This window comes from Sarcophilus harrisii, chromosome 4, assembly GCF_902635505.1.
Source record: "Sarcophilus harrisii chromosome 4, mSarHar1.11, whole genome shotgun sequence".
Taxonomy (NCBI): domain Eukaryota; kingdom Metazoa; phylum Chordata; class Mammalia; order Dasyuromorphia; family Dasyuridae; genus Sarcophilus; species Sarcophilus harrisii.
In genome coordinates, this window is record NC_045429.1 from 345,119,472 (window position 1) to 345,144,156 (window position 24,685).

At 33.3% G+C, this 24,685-nt stretch overlaps 1 protein-coding gene across 3 annotated transcripts in view; it reads left to right on the forward strand.

Moving 5' to 3' along the window:
• Positions 1-24,685, forward strand: part of STXBP4 (syntaxin binding protein 4) — a 217,665-nt gene that overhangs the window by 16,802 nt on the left and 176,178 nt on the right. For all 3 annotated transcript variants that reach the window (XM_031966434.1, XM_031966436.1, XM_031966435.1), the window contains exons 2-3: positions 11,591-11,720; positions 14,585-14,717. In XM_031966434.1, coding sequence (XP_031822294.1) covers positions 11,662-11,720; positions 14,585-14,717 — 192 coding nt within the window. In that variant the 5' untranslated portion in view covers positions 11,591-11,661. The remainder of the gene's footprint in view (positions 1-11,590; positions 11,721-14,584; positions 14,718-24,685) is intronic.

Consider the following 24,685-nt stretch of genomic DNA (forward strand, 5'->3'; position numbering starts at 1 on the left):
TTTTGGTTTATTAAACACTAGATTACTTTACTCATTGACCATTGTGTTTTGTGAAACTAACTTATTGTACTGATCAATTACTCTATTTCTTAACCAGTAAAAAATGGTTTTGATGACCACTGCTTTATAATATAGTTTTATGTCTGGTACAATCATGCCACCCTCATTTGCAATTTTTTTCATTAATTCCCTTGAAATTCTGAAATTCTAGTTCTTCCAGATGAATTTTGTTATTTTTTTTTTTATAGCTCTATAAAGTAATTTCTTGACAATTTGTTTTGGCACTGAATAAGTAAATTAAATTAGTCAGAATTGTCATTTTTTATATTAACTCGGCCTACCTATGAGCACTTGATATTCTTCCGGGTATTTAGGTCTAACTTTGTTTGTATGAAAAGTATTTTGTAATTATACTTATATAGTTCCTGGCTTTGTTTTGGCAAGTAGACTCCCAGATATATTATATACAGTTATTTTAAATGGAATTTCTCTTTCTTATATCTTGCTGCTGGATTTTGTTGGTAACATAGAAATGATGATTTGTGTGGATTTATTTTGTATTCTGCAACTTTGCTAAAGTTATGAATTGTTTCTAATAGTTTTTTAGTTGATTCTCTAGGATTCTCTAAATATGCCATCATCAATGTGCAAAGACTGATAATTTAATTTCCTCATTACCTACTCTAATTTCTTAAATTTCTTTTTCTTCTTATCTCTAGAGTTAACGTTTCTAATACAATGTTGAATAATAATAGTGATAGCTGGCAACCTTGTTTCATCCCTGATGTTATTGGGATTATTGCTGGCTTATTCCCATATAATGCTTGCTGGTGGCTTTAATAGATACTACTGATCATTTTAAGGAAAATTCCATTTATTCCTTTATTCTCTATTGTTTTTGATAGGAATGGGTCTTGGATTTTGTCAAATGCTTTTTCTGCATCTATTGATAATCATATGATTTGGTTATGTAGTTAATTATGCTAATAGTTTTCCTAATATTGCTTTGTTTTCAAAGAAGGCATTTTCAATCAGGGAAGGATAGCTTCATGGAGGAACTGCCAACTGAGTTAAAACTTGAAGGAGAAGAAGGGTTTCAACAAGAGAAAAAGGAAAAATGAACCTTCTATGGAGTTCTGGAGTTTTAGAGGAACTAACTAACTAGTCTTGGAGTTTGAGAGCAAAGCAAGTACTGAATGGACTGAAATCTACATCTTTTAGAGGGCACTGCCAAATAAATGAGATCACAGAGCCATTTCAGTAATCCTTATTTGATAGATGAGGACAGTGGAGAGAAATGAAATGATTTGCCTATGATTACACAGTTCATTTGGTGTCAGAATTGGGGCTTGAACTTCAGCTGTCAGTTGTTTGGCTAATAACTTCCAAACCTGGATCCTTTGACTAAGTCTTTGGATATGTGACATGATTTTTAAAGAAACAGACCAGAAAACATGCATCTAAGTGAATGTTGCCTTCCAAAGTATATGTTGTGGGAAACTATTTCTTCCAAGGAAATTGCCTAGGTATAAAATGGGAGAGTAGAAATGACATTGGATCTGGAGTTAGACCTAAATTCCATGTAATAGCAAAGTAACCTTGAGTAGTGACTTAGTTTCCCTTGGCTTCAGCGTCCTCACCTTTAAAATAAGCCTCTTAAAACTAGTTCTTTTTGTTCCTTCTAATTTCCAAGTATATGATCTCATTTATGCAATTCTTATTTAGGAAATGCCTTTTAGTCTGTTTATGAGCCACATAAAATTAGCCTCATTACTTTATGATGGTGGCTCTTGTGTAATTTTTGTTGTGCAGTAAAATGCTTCTACCTGTGTACATTATAAAATCTCTTGGTTTCTCAAAGACTTTTTTTTCACTTTCAGACTCACTTTTCTATTCTGGGTGGTGGAGGCTACTAGAAATTTGATTTTGGATATAGAAATGTTACTGTAATTATTAAGTATTTTTATTAAATTCATAAATATTTTAAAAGCTCATGATAACAGAATGGACCCAGTTGAATTAATATTATCATAATCAGTTGTTGAGATAAGAATTTTTTGCTGATATGATGGCTATCTAAGGAGTCTTTCTTCTGTTCTTTTAAAAAAAATTTTTACAGGCATTTATTCTCTCCCCAGTGCTCCACCCCCCCCCCCCCCCCCATTAAATATACATACAAATAAAAGCCCTTTTAGTATATATGCACCTTCAGTTAAAGTAAATTCTTCCATTGTGTCCAAAAATATGTATTGTTCTTTTTTTTTTGAATCCATCACTCCATTGGAGGAAGTAGGTAGCATGCACCATGTTTAGTCTTTTGAAATCAGGCTTTGTCATTGCACTAATCAAAGTTCTGAAGTCTTTCAAAGTTTTTTTTTTTTTTTTTTTTTTGTTGTTGTTGTTGTTGTTGTTGTTGTAGTGTTGTTCTACTTGTATAGAATGCCCTTTTGAGTTCTTCAGGCTTTCTCTGTTTTCTCTGGAACAATTCATTTTGTCATTTCTTTTTCTTATTTTTATTTTAATAGCCTTTTATTTACAGATTATATGTATGGGTAACTTTACAGCATTGACAATTGACAAACCTCTTGTTCCAATTTTTCCCCTCCTTCTCTCCACCCCCTCCCCCAGATGACAGGATGACCAGTAGATGTTAAATATATTAAAATATAAATTAGATACACAATAAGTATACATGACCAAACCATTATTTTGCTGTACAAAAAGAGTTGGACTCTGAAATATTGTTACAATTAGCTTGTGAGGAAATCAAAAATGCAGGTGGGCAAAAATATAGGGATTGGGAATTCAATGTAATGGTTCTTAGTCATCTCCCAGAGTTCTTTCCCTGGGTGTAGCTAGTTCAGTTCATTACTGCTCCATTGGAATTGATTTGGTTCATCTCATTGCTGAGGATGACCAGGTCCATCAGAATTGGTCATCATATAGTATTGTTATTGAAGTGTATAATGATCTCCTGGCCCTACTCTCATTTCACTCAGCATCAGTTCATGTAAGTCTCTCCAGGCCTTTCTGAAATCATCCTATTGGTCATTTCTTACCGAACAATAATATTCCATAATATTCATATACCACAATTTCATTTTGTCATTTCTTATGATACAATAACTTTGCATTGTATACACTAATATTCAGGTGCTTCTTAATAATAACAGAGGTTATCCCATGAAACTATTATCACCAAAGACTTAATTCTTTCTCCTTTTTGAACAAAGAAAAGAGATCTTTTACCAACAATAGAGCCAACTATATTACTAAGTAGTAGTATGACATTTGGGCATTTTCTCTCATGGCTTCAGTTTATTCATCTGAAAAATAATAATTACAGGGGCAATATCCCTTTTTCTCACCATTATTTGATAGAATTCTAGAAATGTTAATGATCACAATATGTCAAGAAGAAAGCATTAATAGCAAACCTTTGCAAATACGAGATTGATTATATTTATTCACATATCATTAGGAAGAAAGGAAGGAAAGAAAGACCTAGGTCTTATTATTATCATTTTTTTTTTATATTTGAGGAAGCAGAGAGGGTTAAGTAATTTGCCCAGGAGTCAAATAGCAAGTAAGTATCTTAGGTCATATTTGAGTTCATGGCTTCATGACTCTGGTCCTGCACTCTATCCACATGTCACCTAGCTGCCTCTAAAAACATCCAGGAGTGAATTGCTACAGTAGCTTCAGTTATGTAGCAGAATACAAAATAAATCTCAAATCATCACATTTTTGTTACATTATATACATTACCTAAAGAGAAAAGGTCATGTCATTGAAATAAAATTGGAGGAAAATGGAAGGCAATAACTTTTGCAACTATTAACTGGGGGAGAATTTTTAATCAGCCAAGAGATAATGATGACATAAAAAATAGAAAGGATAATTTATTTTAATAAAATATTAGATAATGGTCTGATAATCAAGATATACAAAAAATTAATACATACATATTTAATGCCAAGGGCTATTCCTCAATAGGATATGAAGAGAGCATTTCAAAAAAATTTCAAACTATTAACGATCCAAATATTAACTATTAGCAATAAAAGAGTATTCCAGATAATACAACAAATACAAATTAAAACAATTCCGGTATTTTACCTCATTGCCAGAAAATTGGCAAAAATGAGAAACATAGTAGCTTCTAGAAGACAAGCATACTCAACATTTCAGACAAACTAGTTTTTTTTTTGTTTTTTGTTTTTTTTTGCTGTACCACACTCACGATACTTCGAAGATCTATCATCTCAGTGCCATTCACTACTTGTTTCCCATGCTTGGGATGCACTCCTGTGAGATATTTACTTCAAAGCTAAACTCAATGACCACCTTTTACATGCCTTTTACATGAAGACCCTTTCTGCTCTTCCTAGGACTAGTATCTCTCCATAAAGAAAATCAGATTGTCTAATATGTATATGTTTATATGTGTACATGTTGTTTCAAGCAATAGAATACAGACTATTTGTGGGGAAAGCATGTGTCATTTTTCTTCTTATATGGTAGATACTTTGTATAATGAGTAGAGATTAGACTGGGAGTCATCTGCCTAATATGAGCACTTTGAAAGCTGATAAGATCATTGAGAAGGTATAGAGCTAGAAGAAAAGAGCCCAGAACTGAGCTTTGGAGTGTTCTCGCAGGGACTGTCTATGGGAATCATAAATCTAGAGACAGCAAAGGTTCTTTGCTCAACCCTCTCGTTGTAAAGTAACTGAGATCCATGGGTTGCCCTGAATCATGACACATGTTACAAGCAGCATGGGTAGGAGTGATCCTGTGATTCTGGAATCATTGTACTTTCCACTGTACTCCACTGCCTCTGAGAAGTGGTTAGACAATCAAACAGGCCACTTTGAGTGGAAGTAAGGCAGAACTTCATGGTGGATTTTACTTGTATCTCATTTATGATTCATAATTTAGAATACTCTTTCTGGAGGTTGAAGTGATTTCCCACTTTTGCAGAGAGTTTTCTAGAACCCAATACCAGTTATCATCATTAATAGTTTAATGCCTTTTAGTATTTAGATCTCCTTTTTATCAGTTAATATGATTGGCTTTTCTCAAGTTCTCATAATGTCACTTTTTATAGCATAATAATATCCCACTGCATGAATACACCATAATCTGTTCAGCCATTCCCCTAATTAATGGACAACTGTTTTGTTTCCAGTCTCTTGCTACCCTAAAGATTCCTGCTATATATGGGGGAAGAGGGAACTTTTCTTTCAGTCTTCAACCTTTTTGGAATATACGCTCCAATAGGGTATTGGGGAATCTCAGTGAGTATAAGAAGTTAGTGATTTTTCTCACAGTTTTAGGTTGTGTTTCAGAATAGTTGTACCACTTCAGAACTCTGCCAAGCCATTATTTATTGTGTCTGTCTTTGGGCAACTTCTCCAACATTGACTATTTTCTTCCTTTATTGTCTTTTATCCTGGAGTTGTTTTAAAGTGAAATGCAAATTAAAATAATTCCAAGTTTCTACAATTCACCTTCCCTCTCAGACTGGCAAAGATAATATGATTTTTATTCTGCTGGCATAGACTTTTAAAACCAAGAAAACTAGATACCATGATAAGATATTCTGTCAATCAGTGACTTATTGGCCTTTTACTTATGATTAGTGATTTAGAACAGTCATGTGATTGTTGATGCTTTTCCGTTTTTCCTAGGAAAATATGCTTTTATATTTTTTGACCATTTGTCCCCTGGACAAATCAACATATCTTCTTTTCCCAACTCAAATCCAAGTAAGATTTATAGGTAGCCTGTAGGAGTCCTTTTACTTGTATCTATCCATTACAGATTCTTACTTTTTTTTGTAACAGAGAATCTGAAATTTCCTCAATTTAATTATTCCCTTCCCTGATATTATTTACTGTCCCCTGCCATCCCCTGTCCAATCTGATGATATCTGACTCGTCTAGGTGGTCCTCAGTTGACACTATGTCTATTATTGAACTTTAATAAATAATATTCCCAGCTCTGTAAGATAAGTTTTTTTTTTTTTTTTTTTTTTATTCCACTGGCATAGCCTTTGAAAATCCAGAAAACTGGATACCATGATGAGATGTTCTGCAAGAACCTTAACGAAAAGTGCCAATCAGTGACTTCTTTGAAATGAGTATGATTCCAGACAAGTATTCTCAAGTGACAGCCACCTGTTTTATTGTCTTTTATTTAGGAATCTCATTATAGAAGCTGCCAGTAAAGACTAATTTATTTTTAGTAATTATCACTAGTTTGTGAATGTTTGCATTCAAAGTTAAGCTTATATGTTTTTTTAATCTCCTTAAAATGAATATGTTATCTCTTCTTCCAATTGTGTAACAGCACAGGGTAAGGGCAGTAAGAATACAGTAGAAATTTATATACATATTGGTGATAAGCAGATGCTCCCTTAATAAATCATAGATAAGAATTTTACTTTTTCTCTAGCCATCCCTCCCATTCTTATTGATAAGGAAACTGAGAACAATAGTAATAGATCACCTTGCTTATGGCACACATGTATCCATTGTGTATTGCTTCATGTTAAAAAAAAAATTGGTAAATAGCTAGACTGTAGATATTTTAAAATATATAAATATATATAAACTAGCCAAAAAATGCAACATGCTTATTATAAGGAAGTTTTTCAGGGTAAAAGTTTATATTTATAAAGGGAACTTTGCTTTGCTATGGACCAAAAAGTAAGTTTAAAGGTAGAGGTAATGGCCTATTATTAAAATCTGAATGAAAATAAATATCGTATTTTTGTTTGTTATCATAGTTGTTACATATCACTAGATACTCGATATTTGAAAATATCCAGATATTGTAGATTTCATCTGGATTTTCTCTCTTAATGTCTGTATGTCTGTTTCTGTGTGTGTTTCTTTCTGTGTCTCTGTCTCTGCATATGTCTTTCTGTATCTTTATTTCTTTCTCAAATCTGTTTTAGAGTTTTATTATTATTTGACAATTCTACATATGTGGCCATGAAAAATCACTCCACATTTTTCTATATTAGCTGACCTTTAAAGACTTTTGATTTATTAAATTTTTCTCTGAATGTGTATTTTTTAACTTAAAACTAATATACAAATATTTTTGCCTAGATTGCACATGACAATTAATACTTTGAGATTCTTTCTTGCCTGCTGCTTCATTATATAGGTAGATACTCTGTTCTCAGAGGATTAAGAAAATGAAGGATTAGTCAGGAGTTCAAATCCAGTCTCAGACACTTCATAGTTCCTAGCTGTGTGACCCTGGGCAAGTCACTTAGCCTTGCAACAACAACAACAAAAAAGAAAAGAAAATGAAGGATTGAAATTGATGTGAACTATAACATTCCACCAGTCACTTGTCTATACATAGCTGAACATTCTTATTTGCAAATCACATCATTAAAGCTTTCATTTTAAGCTTTTTTCCTTCTGCCTCTCCCTGCTTAACATTTCTTATTAGACATTTCTCTAGAAGAAATGTCTGCCTAAAATAATTTCTGCCTAAAAATAATTTTTTTTCTGGAATGAAAAAAATATTTGATGAAGCAAAATCTGGTACTTCCAATATTAGACATTTGTTTTGCTTGAGACTGTGAGAAATAACACTTAATTAATCTTCCTTGGTTTTTTCAAAGAGCTTTGTTTTTCCTTTCAGATAGAATGTGTCCTATTTAATTCTAAAGATATGTTCTGCATCCTAAAATGTTTGCAAATGAATTCTACAAAAATGACATTATCAAATGAAAGTTTCTGGAATATCTGTTAAGACAGTAAATTCATACTAGCTTTCCTACTTTGTTATTCACAGAATTGTGATATGTAGTGTGATAACCCAGGATCAAGAGATCCAAGTTGTAGTCCAGATTCTGTCATTAACATGTTTAATAATATAGAGCAAATTATTTACCTCCCTTGACTTCAGTTCCCTCGATTAAGAACAAAATTGATTTTTATTGGTGTCTTTTATTTTTACATTATCTACATTTCTCCAAGTATTCTACTTTATATCCCTCCCTAAACATCCATTGTTGCAAAGAATTTTTAAAAGGAAAAAAAAATTTAAATCAGCAAAACCAATCAGTAGAATGAAACAATTTGACATTAGAGTAACTAACATTCCATACCCACGGACTCCTATTACTGCCAAGGAGCCCAGATTGATATCTTTTTACATCTCTTATTTGGAACCAAGCTTGGTTTTTGTAATTTCTGAACATGCAGTTTTATTTGTGTGTGTGTGTGTGTGTGATCTTTCCATTTACATTCTGGTGGTCATGGTATTTATTGTTTTTCTGGCTCCGCTTAGTTCAAAGCCATTCTGTGAGTCTCTCTATATATCATGTTTGTCATTTCTTACTGCATATTAAGATTCTATTACAATCAGAATTATGCCTTTGTAGATCTTAGGAGGAATCCCCAATGAAGCCAAGGACTCCTGGATCTTGCCATCAGCCCTGCAAATGTATTGTCTCCTCCCTTATAATATATGCCCCTTGAGGGAAAAACCGTCTTCCTTTTCAATTTGTATTCCTGTTATTTAGAGAATTGGTTAGCACATGGTAAGAACTTAATAAATGCTGTCCTATTCCATTCTATCCCATGCGAATCTAGCGGGAACTAGAACTAAATATTAGTTATCATTTCCCTTTCCTAACTGAAATATCTTTATCTCTCTTGCCTACAGTCCTGTGTCCAGATGCTGGATGAAGCCCCAAATGTTGCTTGGTTTATAAGGTCTGTTAGGTATATAACATAGCCCTTTCAAGAACATCATGGTCTAAACTTCACTTATGGAAATCTCAATGTTGTGAAAAGCAATTTTTTCTGTCCTCCCCTCAATGTTCCATCAGACCTTCAGTGACCTCAGGCTTGCAAGGATCAAGTGCTTGCCATCTTTGCTTTTCATATACAGATTTGTCTGCTTTAATGCAATTTAGTCAGAAGAGCTGGATTCTCGCCTCCCATTTTGCCCCTGACTAGTCAATTTCCCTTCAGAGATTCGTTGGATCTATCTGGGTTTCAATATTTTCTATAAAATGAAATATTTTTTATTAATTTTTTAATTAAAGCTTTTTATTTATAAAACATATGCATGGGTAATTTTTTCAACTCTGATCCTTGCAAAACCTCCTGTTCCAAATTTTCCCCTCCTCCTCCCCATTCCTTCCTCTAGGTGGCAGGTAGTCCAATACATGTTAAATATGTTAAAATATATGTTAAATCCAATATGTGTATACATATTTATACAGTTATTTTGCTGCACAAGAAAAATAGAATCAAGAAGGAAGAAAAAGAAAAACTGAGAAAGAAAACAACATGCAAGCAAACAACAACAAAGAATGAGAATGCTATGTTGTGATCCATACTCAGTTCCTATGGGTATAGATGGCTCTCTTCATCCCTGAACAATTGGAACTGATTTGAATCTCTCATTGTTGAAGAGAGCCATGTCCATGAGAGTTGATCATTGTATAGTCTTCTTGCTGTGTATAATGATCTCTTGGTTCTGCTCATTTCATTTAGCATCATCATGGGAGATAATTTTCTATGGCCTAGGTTAAATTAGGTTTTTCATAATGTTATTGTACTCGTTCTATTTATCTGTTTATTTAATATCTAGATCTTTGTTTAACCTCAAGGGAAGATTTTTTGAGACATCTTGAATACTACATATGGAAGACATTGGTATAATCTAATAAAGTGTTGTTGGTTCTTATAGTTCAGGCAGATTTAGTTGGAGCACAAAGGAAGGGGCATGCTAGCAAACAGAAGTGCCTGTTAACCCCAGGCACCATGTCTAGAGAGGAGACTGCCATCTCTAGTCTCTGTTTGATCCCTTTACCTCCTTCCTCATCCTCTCTGTCGCTTTCCCTTCAAACTCTTGTGGGAATAAAGGATTTCCGATATCTTTGAAGTATGAAGAAATAGTGAACTCTGAACTCCTGCTCCAGGGAAAAAAAAAACCCCATATTCTCCACAGAGAAAGTGAGTCCATGTTGATACCTGGGACAAAGCCACTCTTCCTTAATCTTAGTTCTAAAGATTATTGATTGCTTTTTCACTTTAAAAAAGGAAAAAGGACTTATGAAATAACAGCTTGTGCCTCAGCAGGTGTTTAAGGATACAGCCCATATATCCATATAGACACAAACACACACACACACAAACACAATTACCGAGTGTTGACTTGTTAAGTCTTAGGGGTCCTACTGAACTGAGATGGGCTGCCTCCCAATTTAAATTTTTAACAGATTATGTTCTCTTAGTTGGAAAGTTGCCAAGGATATCTGACATCCTAGCAGATTCCGATGCATACTGAAGAAGTATTTGACATTTAAGTTCACCATACCTGCACTTTATAGTGGAGCCAGTTTCTGCAAATAATAGGGAATCTTAGAAATGTTAAATTACAGTGAGAAGACAAAAGGATGGAAAGGATAAGTTGAAACAGGGAAGTAAGCCTGTGGATTTGTAGTAGTCATTCTCCTTTTTGTTTTTATGGAAAGTAATCCTATCTCATGGAACATTGGGTATCAGTTAACTAACAAATGAGCTACATACTTTAGGGAAACAACAGAAGAAACCCTTCTGTAAAAGAAAGCATCATACTATCTTTAGTAAAATTAGATAATACCTGAGGGCTACAATCAGTTCTAAAAACCTCTCTAGAGAAACATATTTCATAATATTAGAATAGATTTAAGTATGTGATATGTGTTCTATATTTAAGAAAAAAGGTTGATGTTTTTAAGGATAATTACCCATTCATCACATCACTGTGTGATGTGATGTGATGATAAAATAAAAATATATTAAATATACAGAGATACAATTTTAATTCTTATATCATCGTGGGGGAAAATTATAAATCAGGTGCAAGTGCATGAGTGATCAGTACAGGATGTGAAAGAAGTTTTTCTATGCAGTCTATACTAGTAGTATCAAACTCAAATAGAAATGGAATCCTATAGCCACATATTGACTTAAAGAACCCCAAATTAATGCCTTTATTATATTGTATTTTTATTTCTAATAGTTCAGCATTTCTCAATTACATTTTCATTTGCTTTGGGCTGTACTTAGGATTTTGTGGCCAGTGGGCACGGAGTTTGACAGCTCTGCTCTATACCATCTCTAGTCAATGAGTCAGAACTGGGCATTTTCTGTTTTCCAGCAGTGAAATGTACAAAAATTCTGTGGGTATCCTGACAACTGACTTGTATGAGGACCAACTCTTTCCCTAAAACTGACTTTAAAGACTTGTAAGTGTGATACCAGTGAAAACTGGAATAGCTAGCTCAGGTTGATTTGCATCCTTCCGTCCTAGGGATTTGTACAGAAAGAGATTTTGTTCACACTTCCCAAATGTTAAAGGCACTCACTGAAATGCCAGAGCCCAAAATACATCAAGCATATATACCATCCATCCGTCCACAAGCATATACTCATATACGTGTGTGTGTGTGTATTTGTACCAAATGTACCAAGTGACTTTATGAAAAGGCAAACTCTAATTTGGGGCATCGGTTGAATCACTTTGGTGTCTAATGGCTTGCTTTCCAATTTTTCTCTTTTAGGAAAAACTGTTGAGATAATTTCTTCAGGATCATCAGTGAGGTCCTCATAGACATTAAATTCAAAGGATACCATGATGACAGGCATGAATGGAAATAACTCTGAAACAACAGCATTCAATCAAGTGGCAATGTAATTTTTGCATTAAAATTTGTTGTCTTTCTCAAATTAATATAGCTTAAAATAATGGCAATTGAATTAAATGAACATTTTTTTCTTTTTCCCTCTAGTCACTCCAGGCATAATCTAGTAAATGCCTCTAAGTGTGTGCCAGTCCTGCATCTTTTTCAAGCCATTTATTTGAATACATGTGACATACTGGGTGTGTGACCCTGGATAAATCACTTAGCATTCAGCGTTCTAGGCATTTCTCTAATACTCTAAATTGCTGAGAACATATTGATCTGCATTGTTAGAGGGAATTTCTTCATCTGGAAGATCTTACACTATTGAAATCACAGATCTAAACCCTGTTCCTGTTCCTTTCCATATTTCAGTAAGAATTATAATTCAATGAATGCTGCAATTTCTATTTAGAAAAACAGATATTTGGTAAAAGAGAGATGGTATATGTGAATAGTAAAGCCACCCTACTGCTATTATTGATAACAATTATTTTTAATAGCTACTAACAATTAACTAATTAACAGTTACTTTTATTAAGCTACTATAATTTGTCAACAATTATAAAGTAGTAAAGCACTCTATTGATATTATTGATAACATTTATCATTAATGATCACCAAAATTAGTTAATTATATTTAACTCATCAGCTATTATTATTAAGTACTAGAATTTGTTAATAATTGCAAAATAATAAGGCACTCTACTGCTATTATTGGTAATAGTTATTATTAACTAATTAACAGTTATATTAGGTACTAGTATTAACACTATAATTTATTAACAGTAAAATAGCAAAGCACTTTACTTGCCATTATTGATAATAATTATTGAGTTATTAACAACTGAATAAGTTATTATTAGTTACTATTATTACCTACTGTAATTTGGTAATAATAGTACTAATTAACTGCTGTTATTAGTAGTAATTAGTTGATGATAGTAATAACTACTTAAATTTTTACAGCACTTTACAATTCACGTTTCATGTTATTTTGTCACCAAATAATTATCTATCATAACAATGGATTGCTTTAATAATAATAGCCCATTATAATATATGTGTATGTGTGTATGTATATAAATATACATATGCATATATAATATATCTAACAATCTACTTAAAAATCCTTTACTAAAGCTATAAAGTATATTAAGAACATTCTGATGTATATCCTTTATTCTACCACAAGGGTGCAGAGTCACATTTTAATAAGAAGCTCCAGTGTTCTTTCCAATGTACATAGGGACTCTGGATTTAGAGTCAGGAAAATTGAATTTGAATACCATCTCTGCTATTTAAACCTCTATGACTCTGTCAGAAGTTCATTAGGCCCCTAAGATCTTTTCTGACTTTATAAACTCCTGCTATAACAAAGCAGAATCTGAGATACAAACCAGTACTACTGAACTCCCTTCATCTTTCACTTTCCTCTTCCTCTATGCCCACCCCCAATTAGGCAGTCTTTTTTTTAAAAAAAAACCATTCCATTTCTTGCAGATTTAGTATACAGTTTAAAAACACATAAGTTTTATGTATTTGTTTGGTTTTGTTTTAGAGGAGTGAAAATATATCAAAATACGGGCCTGAGAGTCAGAACGATGTGACTCTAAGGTCACAACTTCTAAATCCCACTTTCCTCATCTATAAAATAAGAGCATACCTTCTGACAAGTGAAGACCACTTGTAAGCTTTATATTAGTGATATGATCTGACATTAGAAGTTGGGCTTAACAAAAACAGAAAGAAAACTCTTTCATTGTACATAATTCTGTGATCCAGAATAGATTTGATTTTCCATAGCAAATTGAAACTATCTGCTGATTTATTTGAAGATAATTATGGAAGTCTGGTTGATTGGAGCTTTGCACTTTGATATACACTAAAATATTTCTTATTAAGTGTCCTTATTCAACCTAGTTCTATTCCATTTTTGCACTTTTGTGGGGGCAGGTAGCCTTGAATCTTTCATCTGGCTTTATTCAATTTTTTTTTCATAGCTTTGAGACTCTTGTGAAGTATTTTGGGAGTGAGCATATGTCCAGCTTCATAATTTTATAAAATATAGTTAGTTCTTTGAAGGCTCATTTTTCCTCAATTTTTTGACACTGAGTGGAGACTGTCTTATCCAAAATAGAAATGCAACTACTTATGGGCTTTAACCCCATTACTATCAACACGGGAGTTTTGCCCCACTATGTTTCTTGGCTCATTTTGCTTTCTCTTTAGGCACTTCCTCAGTCCTAAGGGTTTGCCATATTGGTGTCTGAAATATTGTGGACATCTAATCTGCTTTATCCCATTCTAGCTTATAATTCCCAAGCTCAAGTGATCTACTAGTCTCAACCTGTTTTAGGGATTACAGGCATGTACCACTTAGTACCAACTTTATATAATGAAATACTATTTTCCCTCTTTCTTGTGAGGTACTCTTAAAATTAGTATTTTGTACCTTCAAATCCTTATGTTTTGGGACATTTTTTGCATGTTATACCAACTTTAAGTAAAGATTTTTTTTATTTTACTTAAAGTATCAGGCAGTCTACTTTTTAAAGGTATTACCTGATGACATTTAAATATTTCTTTTTAGGTCCTAAATTCAATTAAACCCACTTCTTCCAATTAGTTCTTAGTAAACCTATATAAATCAGAATTTAAAATTTGATTAAATTTCTGACATTTTAATTATTTTAAAGAGAATCTATAGATTTAAAAGTATGACCATTTTGAAACTAAGTACATTGAAGCTAAGTACAAGTGTGTCTTGTTGACTCTATGATTGACTGTATAGAATAATGTGAATTAACAGTAACTGAAAGTTCTACCTGTATTGGTCTCTAAGTTGATGTGCAAATTTTTTTTTTTTCCTAGGGACCCTGCATTTCAGATGATAACAGTTACCAAGGCAATAGGTTTAGGCCTGAATATTGTGGGAGGAATTAACCGGAATGAAGGGCCCCTGGTATATATTCAGGAAATAATTGCTGGAGGAGATTGCCATAAGGTAAAAATATAACAGAAAAAAATAATCTATGTTGATTTTATTTTCATCTATTAGTAGTATCAGCTGAGTATCTTCTGTGTTTAGAAGGCTGTATTCGGTGTGATTAGAGATATAAAGTAATTAAAAATTACAATCCTGCCCTGATACTGTTTTTAGTCTGAAGTATGAAGCAGAATGACTTTACAACGTTTATAAATTCTATGTTCTTGTGGATTTCTGTAGAATGAGAAAGTGATTTCTTAACAATAGATTAACATTTTATCTACAGTTATTTCTATCACCATATCATAGTCTGGTTTGGCAGTTTGAATTCAAAATTAGACTGAAATGAGACACTTGTAGAATATTTAGCACTTAAGTGATAGAAATTTTGCCCAATTGTGAAAGATAAAACAGGGCCTGTAGTTTTTGATTTGGATAACCTTTCCACACACACCCCTCAATCCTCTACCTTCATCCACAAATACACATGGTCACCTAGATAGGGTGTGTTAAGTTGTTGGCCATGGGATGTCTATCAGGTGTGAAGATACTAACTCCATGTGGCCTGGATTCTTTTTCTTCCGTAGGCCACCAGATCAGGGCTTGAACCTTACATGCAATTCTTCCCCTTCTTCCCCTCGCTTCTGCCAGTCTTCCTTGCCTTTTAGGTAAAGAATTAGCCTTTATTAGTTTCATAGTGGATATTTGTTTTTACTAATACCAGGATTTTCTAAAAGATGGGTAGTGTTTGCATTAATTGATTTTGATAATGCTTTTAAGATACAACATTTGTTTAGCTAACACTTTAATTGTTTTATCAGCTCAGTCTTTCTTAGGAGAAAGAAAAATCTTACCACTCCAAGTTTCCAAAAGAATAACCATAATTGTTGTTATTTTGCAGCTGCTCAGTTTTCCAATCACCTTTGAAGTATTCCCACTCATTATGTCTAAAGCAAAGAGTACCAGCTATTATGGTGTAGCAGAATGAGCCCTGGAAGGGGAGTCAGGGAGGCCTCTGTGAATGCCTTAAATTAGCCACTAACCAGCCATATGAATTTCATTAAGCCACAAAACTTTTCTGTACCAGAAAAAATTATACCAGAGCACTCTTGAGACCTATTTCAGGTCTTAGATTCATGAAGCAATGGTTGCTCTCTTTGTAGTAGAAATTGTGTGTTTATATGCTTTTGCTCCTTTAGATTGTTAATCTGGTGATATTTTGCTTTACACACACACACAGTTCATAACTGAATAGAATACCAAAAATAACCTACTGTTATTAACAGATGGCATTCTCATAGTGAAGTCTGTCATCTGGGGACTAGAGTATGTGTACCCTCTTTAATTTCAAGCTGCCATAATTTTTTTTTTGAGTTTTCACACTAGATAAAAATCAATCTTTGAATATATTTGATATAGTTATAATGATCAAACCAAAGAAATGGATAATTGATGACATTTGACTGCTAAGAAAAAAAAGCATGACAGGTTGCCTATTCCTTTAGATAGCACTAAAATAATCTTTCAGATAGAATAGTAAATTTGTGCCTTCTTTGCTTTGCCTGATTGCAAGATATCTTCAGTATGGTTAATTAGGTGTGTTATTAGCACCTTTTCAAATCTGTCAGCAAAACAATTTTGTCCCAAAACAAATGGATAACTTGTAAAAAAAAAATAATAATATATCTCCAGCTGCTCTATGTAGTTTGACCTTGGGGGCAAATAACAAATATGAAGCTAGGGATAATGAGTGTCCCAGCAAGTAGATTTGCATTCTTTTTCCATTGACTTTATTTTAAAATGTGTTTCCTAATCCTTCTACTACCACCTCATTTTAGCAGAATTGATTAAAATTGGTAGTCAGTTCAAGAACAGTATTGGGATAACTCATTTGCCCAGTGTTGCATAGTTTAAACATATGAATTTTAAAAAAACAACTTTTTTCTCTCTTACTTCTCCATCTCTTCAAACTATCTAAAAGATACATAAAGATTTCCTAAGAGTTCATTCAAAGTAAACGTTATGAAATTTCCGTTGGGCTTTGTTTTTCTTCTAATTTTTTTTTTCATTAGTTATAGCCTTATATCAGGGTAAGGAAACCTATTATTATTATATAACATAGGCTATTATTATTATTATATATTTTCTAAGATTTCTTTCTTCAGACTTCATAATTTGGGGAGGGGGAGGGGAAAATTATAGCATTTACCACTAGAGAGCAGCAAAAAGTTATTAATGTTGCTTGTTGCAGGCCTCTAGCCAGAGGAAGAAAATTGCAAAATTAGGTTGGGGAGAGATGGGAGATAAATGAGTGGAGAAGAAACAGCACATTATTAAGAAGAGCAAATCTGAATCACTGATTCTCACTGTTGGCAAATATAAAGGCACTTTTTTAATATCAAAAAATTTCTCAAGTGCCACTAAATAATAGTTATAGTTAGTACCCTTCAATTGCAAAAAATCATTGAAGGCTGTCTAATCCAATCTGCACCTGAACAAGAATCCTCTCTCTAACTTATTTGCAAGTGGTCATTCAGTCTTTGATTACGCATTACAGAAAGCTGCCAGGTATTTAATAACAACTCTTGATAAATTTTATGTACTTGTAATTTTGAAAAACATAATACATATAATATTTTATGCACTATTAATATTTTTATTAACAAAAGTATAAGGATAGGTTTTTTTATCTTATACATTAATGAAACATCAATAATATAAAAGCCATGTACACAAAATCCATTTTTGATTTTTGCTATATTTTTTGTTGAATCTAAACAAAGGCCAAAATGGCATTGTTTGATGTGCATATGAGCTTTTGGTTCTTTTTCAATGACTCTTCAAGGCACCCCAAGAGGATCTTTGGCCTTCAATGTGGGAACTATTATTTATTACATTGACAGCATTACAAAGTTGTTTACTATTATATGAGTCAGCACTTTTTTTTCTTGATTAGGTAGAGTTTCAGCATTGATGTAGGCGCTCAGTAAGCATTTGATGAACTTAATTGAATGGTTTTAGCACTAAATATCTTCTCTTAGGGAACTGATGAAATCACTTAAAGAAAAGTAAATAAGAAGAGAGAGTACAGGACAGAGTCTTAGACTATGATAAAAACAATGAATTAGCAAAATAAAGTGAGGAATTTTTTATAAAGTACAAGGTTCTAGAACCAGGAGAGTAGTAGGGTCTTGAAATTCCAGAAAAGAGAGTATCCAGGAAGAGAGAGTTATCGCCACATCCAGATGCTTGCAGAGATGTCAAGTTGGATGATGACTGTGGAAAAAGTGATACAGTTTGACACTCCTGCCCCCAAAAAAGATTTTTTCTATATGACCAGGATATTGTAAAGATGTCTATTGTCATCACTATTTCAAATAGTATTGTAAAAATACAGCAATAAAAAAAGAAAAAGAAATTGGGAAATAAGAGCAGGCAAAGAAGAAATAAAATGCTTACTATTTGCAGATGCTGTGGTTTACTGAGAGAACCGTAGAAAAACAACTAAAAACTTAATTAAAACAATAATTTCAGCAAAGTTTCTAGTTATAAAATAATTTCACATCAGTTACCAGCACCAAGAAGAAATAGAAAAAGCAATTCCATTTAAAATAACTACTGAATACATAAAATACTTGAGAATCTACCTGGCAAATCATATACAGGATCTATATGAATACAACTAAAAGATACTCTACAGAAATAAAGATAAACCTAGATAATTGAAAAGATATTAATTTCTTGTGGATAGGCTGACCAATTTAATAAAAAAAAATAACAATTATACCTAAATTAATTTATTCAATGCTATGTGAACCAAAGGATTATTTTATAGAACTAGAAAAAGTACTAATGATATTCATCTGGAGAAACAAATGTCAAGCATCTCAAGAAAACTAATGAATAAAACTGGAAAGGAAGGAAACCCTACTAGATCACAACCTAGACCACAAAGGAATAATCATAAAAAATATTTTTGTTAGCCAAGAAATAGAGCTTAATTAGTGGAATAGATGAGTTACAAAATATGGAGAAGCAAATAAGCACAGTAATCTAGAGTTGGTAAAAGACTCCAGCAATGGGGATAAAAACTTAACTGCTCACCAAATCTACTAGAAAAATTAGAAAGTAGTCTGATAGAAACTAGATATACTAAATGGAAATGGATAGCAGAAGTGGATCAAAAACCAAAATCCTACAATATGTTGTTTATAAAAAAAGAAGCAGACATGCAGACATAGAGTAAAGGTAAGGGGCTGGGGTAGGATCTATTATGCTTTGGGTGAAAAAAAAAAAAAAACTAAACATGTTTATAGCAAGTGATATAGCATCCAGATTCTTAAAGGAGAAGGGGATGTCTCTTCTCAGAACCTGATTAAATTCAACCAAAAATAAACAAGAAAGAAAGGAGGTAGATTATTATTTACCATAAGCAAATTAGAAAAGCAAGGAATAACCTACCTGTCAGATCTATGGAAAGGGGAAAAATTTATGGCTAAATGAGATAAAGAAGATGAAAATGCAAAAATAGACTATTTTGATTATATTAAATTAAAAATCTTTTGTATAAATAAAACCAATGCAATCAAGATTACAAGGAAAACAGAAAGTCGGGAAGCAATCTTTATAGCAAATATCTTTGATAAATGCCTCATGTCTCAAATATATACAAAATGGAGTCAAATTTCTAAGACTACAAGCCATTCCCCAATTAATAAATGGTCAAAGCAAGTGAACAGGCAGTTTTCAATTGAAGAAATCAAATTTATCTAGGCATATGAAGAATGTGCTCTAAATCACTTTTGATTAGAGAAATGCAAATTAAAACAACTCTGTGATACACCTCACACTGTATCAGATTATTCAATATGACAAAAAAGGAAATTGATAAGTGTTGGAGAGGATGTGGGAAAATTGGGACATTAATGCACTCTTGGTGGGACTGTAAACTGATTCAACTGTCCTTGAAGAACAATTTGGAACTTTGACCAAAGGGCAATCAAACTATGAAAGCTCTTTAACCCGTCAATATCACTACTAGATCTGTATCCCAAAGAGATCATAAAAAAGGGGAAAAGACCTACATGTGCAAAAATATTGACAAAGTCTTTATTTATGGTAGCAAAATGATAGACACTGAGGGGATGTCCATCAATTGTGGAATGCCAAACAGTGGTATATAACCACTATACTACAATGGAATACTACTATGCAATAAGAAATGATGAGCATGCAGGCAAAAAAATCCAGAAAGACTTATATAATTGATACTAAATGAAATGAGCAGAACCAGGAAAACATTGTACACGTATCATTGGCATTGTGTAATGTTCAGCTATGATTGACCCAGCTCTTCTCAGCAACACAATGATCCAAGACAAGGACAAAGGACTCATGAAGGAAAATGCTATGCATAACCAGAAAAAAAAATTGATGGACTCTGAATACATATTGAAGTTTTTTTTTCCTCACTTAATAAAAGAAAGAAATTAAATATAGACCAACCTTTCATACCTTGTAACAAGATTTATTGTGTATATGACTTAAATATAAAGTGTTTCATCATAAATGGATTAGAGAAGCAAGGAAGAAATTATCATTCAGATTTATAGAGAGAAAAGTATAGAAACAGGGGATAGAGATGATCATAGAAGATAAACAGTTTTGATGATGTAAATTTTTTTAGCATTTCTAATATAAACAAAATCAATTCAGCTCCAGTTAGAAGGAAATGATTAATTTGATTAATTTTTTTTTGGGGGGGAGGGGGATCTTTGCAACAGATTTCTATAGAAAAAAATCTCATTTCTAAGATGTAAGGAACCATTCAAATTTATAAGAATAAGTGCCATTCCCCAACTGATAAATAGTTAAATGTGATATAAACAGGTAATTTTCAAAGGAAAAAAAAATACAAACCATCAATAGCCATATGAAAGTTAACTAGTTGACAAATTAAGTGACAAATCATGTAAATCTTCTTGGGACTTAACTATTTCACTAATTTTTTTTTCACATCAGATGAGAGATTACTACTAGTTTACCCCTAGAATAATTTTCAGTTCTAAGATTCTATGAGGAAATTGCTATCTAACTTTTCTTAAATTTATTCAGGCGGCTCTTTTGGGCTATTACTGTACTTCAGGGGCATTATTTTGAAATCAGTTGTCATGGTACAGTTGTTGTGTAGGAGGGCTAGTTAACATTGCTTGCTGCAAATCCCCTGCATTTTTCAAAAACTATCCATCTTATGTATTTTCATGCACAAATCACAAGCATGTACATAAGTCATTGCAGAAATTTGTTATGTAAGTGGGCCCATGTTGTTGATCTTAACTAAGAAAATTCTAACTAGAACCAAATCCATTCCAAACTACAGAAGTTAAAAAACAATGTTAATGTGGGACTTTACAACATTATAATTAGCATTTAAGTTACCTTTAAAATTACAATCAACATATTAATTGGCTTTAACTTGGTTGATTCAATTAAAAGTTTTAAAGCACTTTTATTGGGTTAAAAATTGAGAAACTATTAAATTTTTTCATAAAGACACTTATTGAATTAGCTCATAGTCACTTTAAAAACAGTGCCCAAAAAACCCAGTACAATAGATTTTTAAATACTGGTTGAATGAGTTATGATCACTGGTATATAATAATTTTGATCAGATAGGTCATTTCTTAATTCATCCCTGATGAAAAGTGATATTTTCAACTTCTAATTTTTTTAGCCATACTTTGAATCTTCTGTTTTCAATTATGCTTATGTAAGTATATTATATATGTTCTCCTCTAAGTTGTAAGGTAGGAATTTTATTCTTTTATGTCTTGGTACCCTCAGGCATCCAACCTAAAGGCTTTTTCCTGGTAGGTATTTAATAAGAAAAAATTGCTGAATTTGCCGGATGGATATTCAAATAGGCTTCATTAGAATACTTTGCCTCATTTTTAAAGAATCATAAAGTAAAATGTATTTGTTACAATCTGTATTCAGAGACATTATCATTGTAGATGCGTACAAATCTAAATGACCAGTAATGGACACTACTCTCTCCTACTTTTTCTCCTTCCTGTCTGACTGTTCCTTCTTTGTCTCCTTTGCTGTATTCTTTTCCAGAACACTCCTTGTAACCATGGATTTCCCTAAGGGTTCTGTCCTGGGTCCTCTTCTCTTTTCCCGGTGATCTTTGGAGTACATGGGTGTTCAGTGAGAATTACAGTCTCTGGTGTGAGGGCTTGCCGATCCCTTTTCAGGGCTGCTCATTCACCTTTGGTGTCTACCTCTCACCTAACTCTTAACTGTGGCTCCAAGAAGCTGTAACATGTGTAAATTGTCTAGGATGTGAAGCATCCTTGTAAATTGTCTTGGAAGGTGGTTTTAAAAAATCAGATTGAATTTTGGATTACTTGTCATCTAGAGGAAGGGGTGGAGGGAAGAGGGGGAAATTTTGGAACATAAGGTTTTGCAAGGATCCATGTATCTGTTTTGAAAATAAAAAGCTCAAATGAGTAAATTAGCAGACAAATAAACAAATGAATGAATATTTTTAAAATAAAATAATAAAATAAAAATCAGAGTAACTGACAGACCCCAGACCCATTAGTAAGTGAAGAACATGCCCACTTAAAGGATGTGAAGACTTCCTTTAGTGGAATGGGTAGCTGAGAACAATTTGTTCCAGTGTCAATCAAGGCAGTGTTATGAAATTCTTGGGGAACACCAAGGTCATCCGCTGCATCCCAGGCCATCCCCTGCCATTTTTTTTTTTTTTTTTTTTTTTTTGTCACTGGATTTTTTGTATTGTCATTAGACTTTGATGATTCTGGAAGAGCAAGTGAGACTGATTACTTTGTGTAACTCCACTTCTCTTAAATTCATTTCATGCATAACTTAAGACATTACCCTGTAATGTCATTAATCCTCTTTAAAAAAAAAGGACTAATGGCAACTTAGTGATGTCATCTGTTCCCATGGATTTAGTCACTATTTCCATGCTGATGATTCTCAAATCTGCCTATTCTGCTCCAACATTTCTGCTCACCTTTTTAAAAAGTTATATTTCCAGCTGTTTTTCAAACATCTTGAACTGAATATCCAGTAGAGTCCTTAGCCTAAGCATGTACAAAAAACATATTATCTTCCCCCCCAGATCCTAACTGTCACCCTCTTCACACCTCCCCACCCTACCTTCTCTATTACTGACAAGGGCCACGTCAGCCTCCTGATGCCTCTGGATCACAACCTACGACATCATTGATTCCTTACTCTTCCTCACCTCTTTAGGATAATGAGACCCTCATCACCTCCCCCCTGGACTATTGAAATAATTTGCTGGTGATCACCCTGCCTCAAGTCTTTCTCCACTGCAGTCAGTGAGAGCAATACAGTGGATAAGAGTCCTGGGCTTGGAGTTAGGCTAGGTCTGATTTCAAATCTTGCCGCAAATACTTACTAGCTGTATAATCTTGGGCAAGTAACTTAATTTCTGTTCACTTAGGTTTCTTCATCTATAAAATGAGAATAATAATAGCACCTATCTCTCAAGGATATTGTTAGTCTCAAATGACATTTTATATTTATAAAGCACCTATCACAAAGCACATAGGAGATGCTAGATGAAAATTATCTATTATTGTGGTGATTGTTATCCATCCTTTTTCAGCCAACTTCCGTTAAAGTTCAGGTCTGACTATATCTGCCTCCTACTCAGTAAACTCTGATGACTTTCTTTAACTCCAAGAGCAAATACAAAATGCTTTATTTGACATCTAAAGCCCTTTATTACCTATTTCCCTCCTACATTTCTACCCTTCTTACATCTTACTCTCTAATACATATTCTTTGATCCAGTAACACAGACCTCCTTGCTGTTCCCCAAAGAAGATGCTTCACTTCTTGGATCCAGGTATTTTCTCTGGCTATCCCCCATGCCTTTAACTGTCTCCCTGTTCCATTCTTCCTTTAAGTCCCAACTAAAATTCTATAAGACCTTTTTTTCTAATCCCTCTTAATTCTAGTGGCTTTCCTCTAAATTATTTCCTTTTTATCCTGCTTATTGCTTGCTTTATATTTATTTATTTATATTTAATATATAATATTAATTATGTTGTCTTCCCCATTAGGCTATATGTTCCTTGAAGAGAGGAGCTTTTGCTTTTGCTTTTTTATATCTTTAGTAGAGACTTAGTACATGTTGATTGATTGATCAATTGATATCAAGATTAGCAAGGTATAGGCATATTCTCGGATGAGTTCAGTTTATATTGTTTTTGTTTGCTTAAATCTGGGCCTGTGATTTCCTTGGTTTGAAGATTTCCTTATGAAAACACACCTTCTTTCATCTAATGGTCTTAAAATTTTGACTGGGTCACTGAAAGATGAAGTGACTTAGCAAGGTAACATAGGCAGGGCAGGGGCAGCTAGGTGGCACAATGGATAGAGCACCACTAATTGCCTCAGAAAAAAAACAAAACAAACAAAAAAAATATAGGCAGGGCACAGAGGTCTTGCTGACTCTAAGACTGGCTTTTTTTCTACTATGCCTTATTGCTAATATCCTTTAGATACTCATGAATATACCTGTATATTCACATATATGCCCTTACCCCTGTTACCAATGTAGATACAGAAATTCAGTTGCAATTCATAGTTTTAGAGAATACCCAGAACACAGAGATTAAATGATTTTTCTAGAATCACACATCATTATGTGTCATAATCAAGACTTGAACCAAAGAAGGTCTTCCCTGAATTTTAGGCCAAATAACTATCCACTATACCATACCAGAAGGTGCTGCAATGGATAAAGAGCTGTGGCCTAGATTTAGGAAGTCCTGAGTTCCAATTCAACCTCAGACATTTACTATCTGTGTGACCCTAGGCAAGTCACATAACCCTGTTTGCCTCAGTTCCCTTCATCTGTCAAGTGAGCTAGAGGAGGAAATGACAAACCACTCTTGTATCTTTTCCAAAACGTTTTGAGC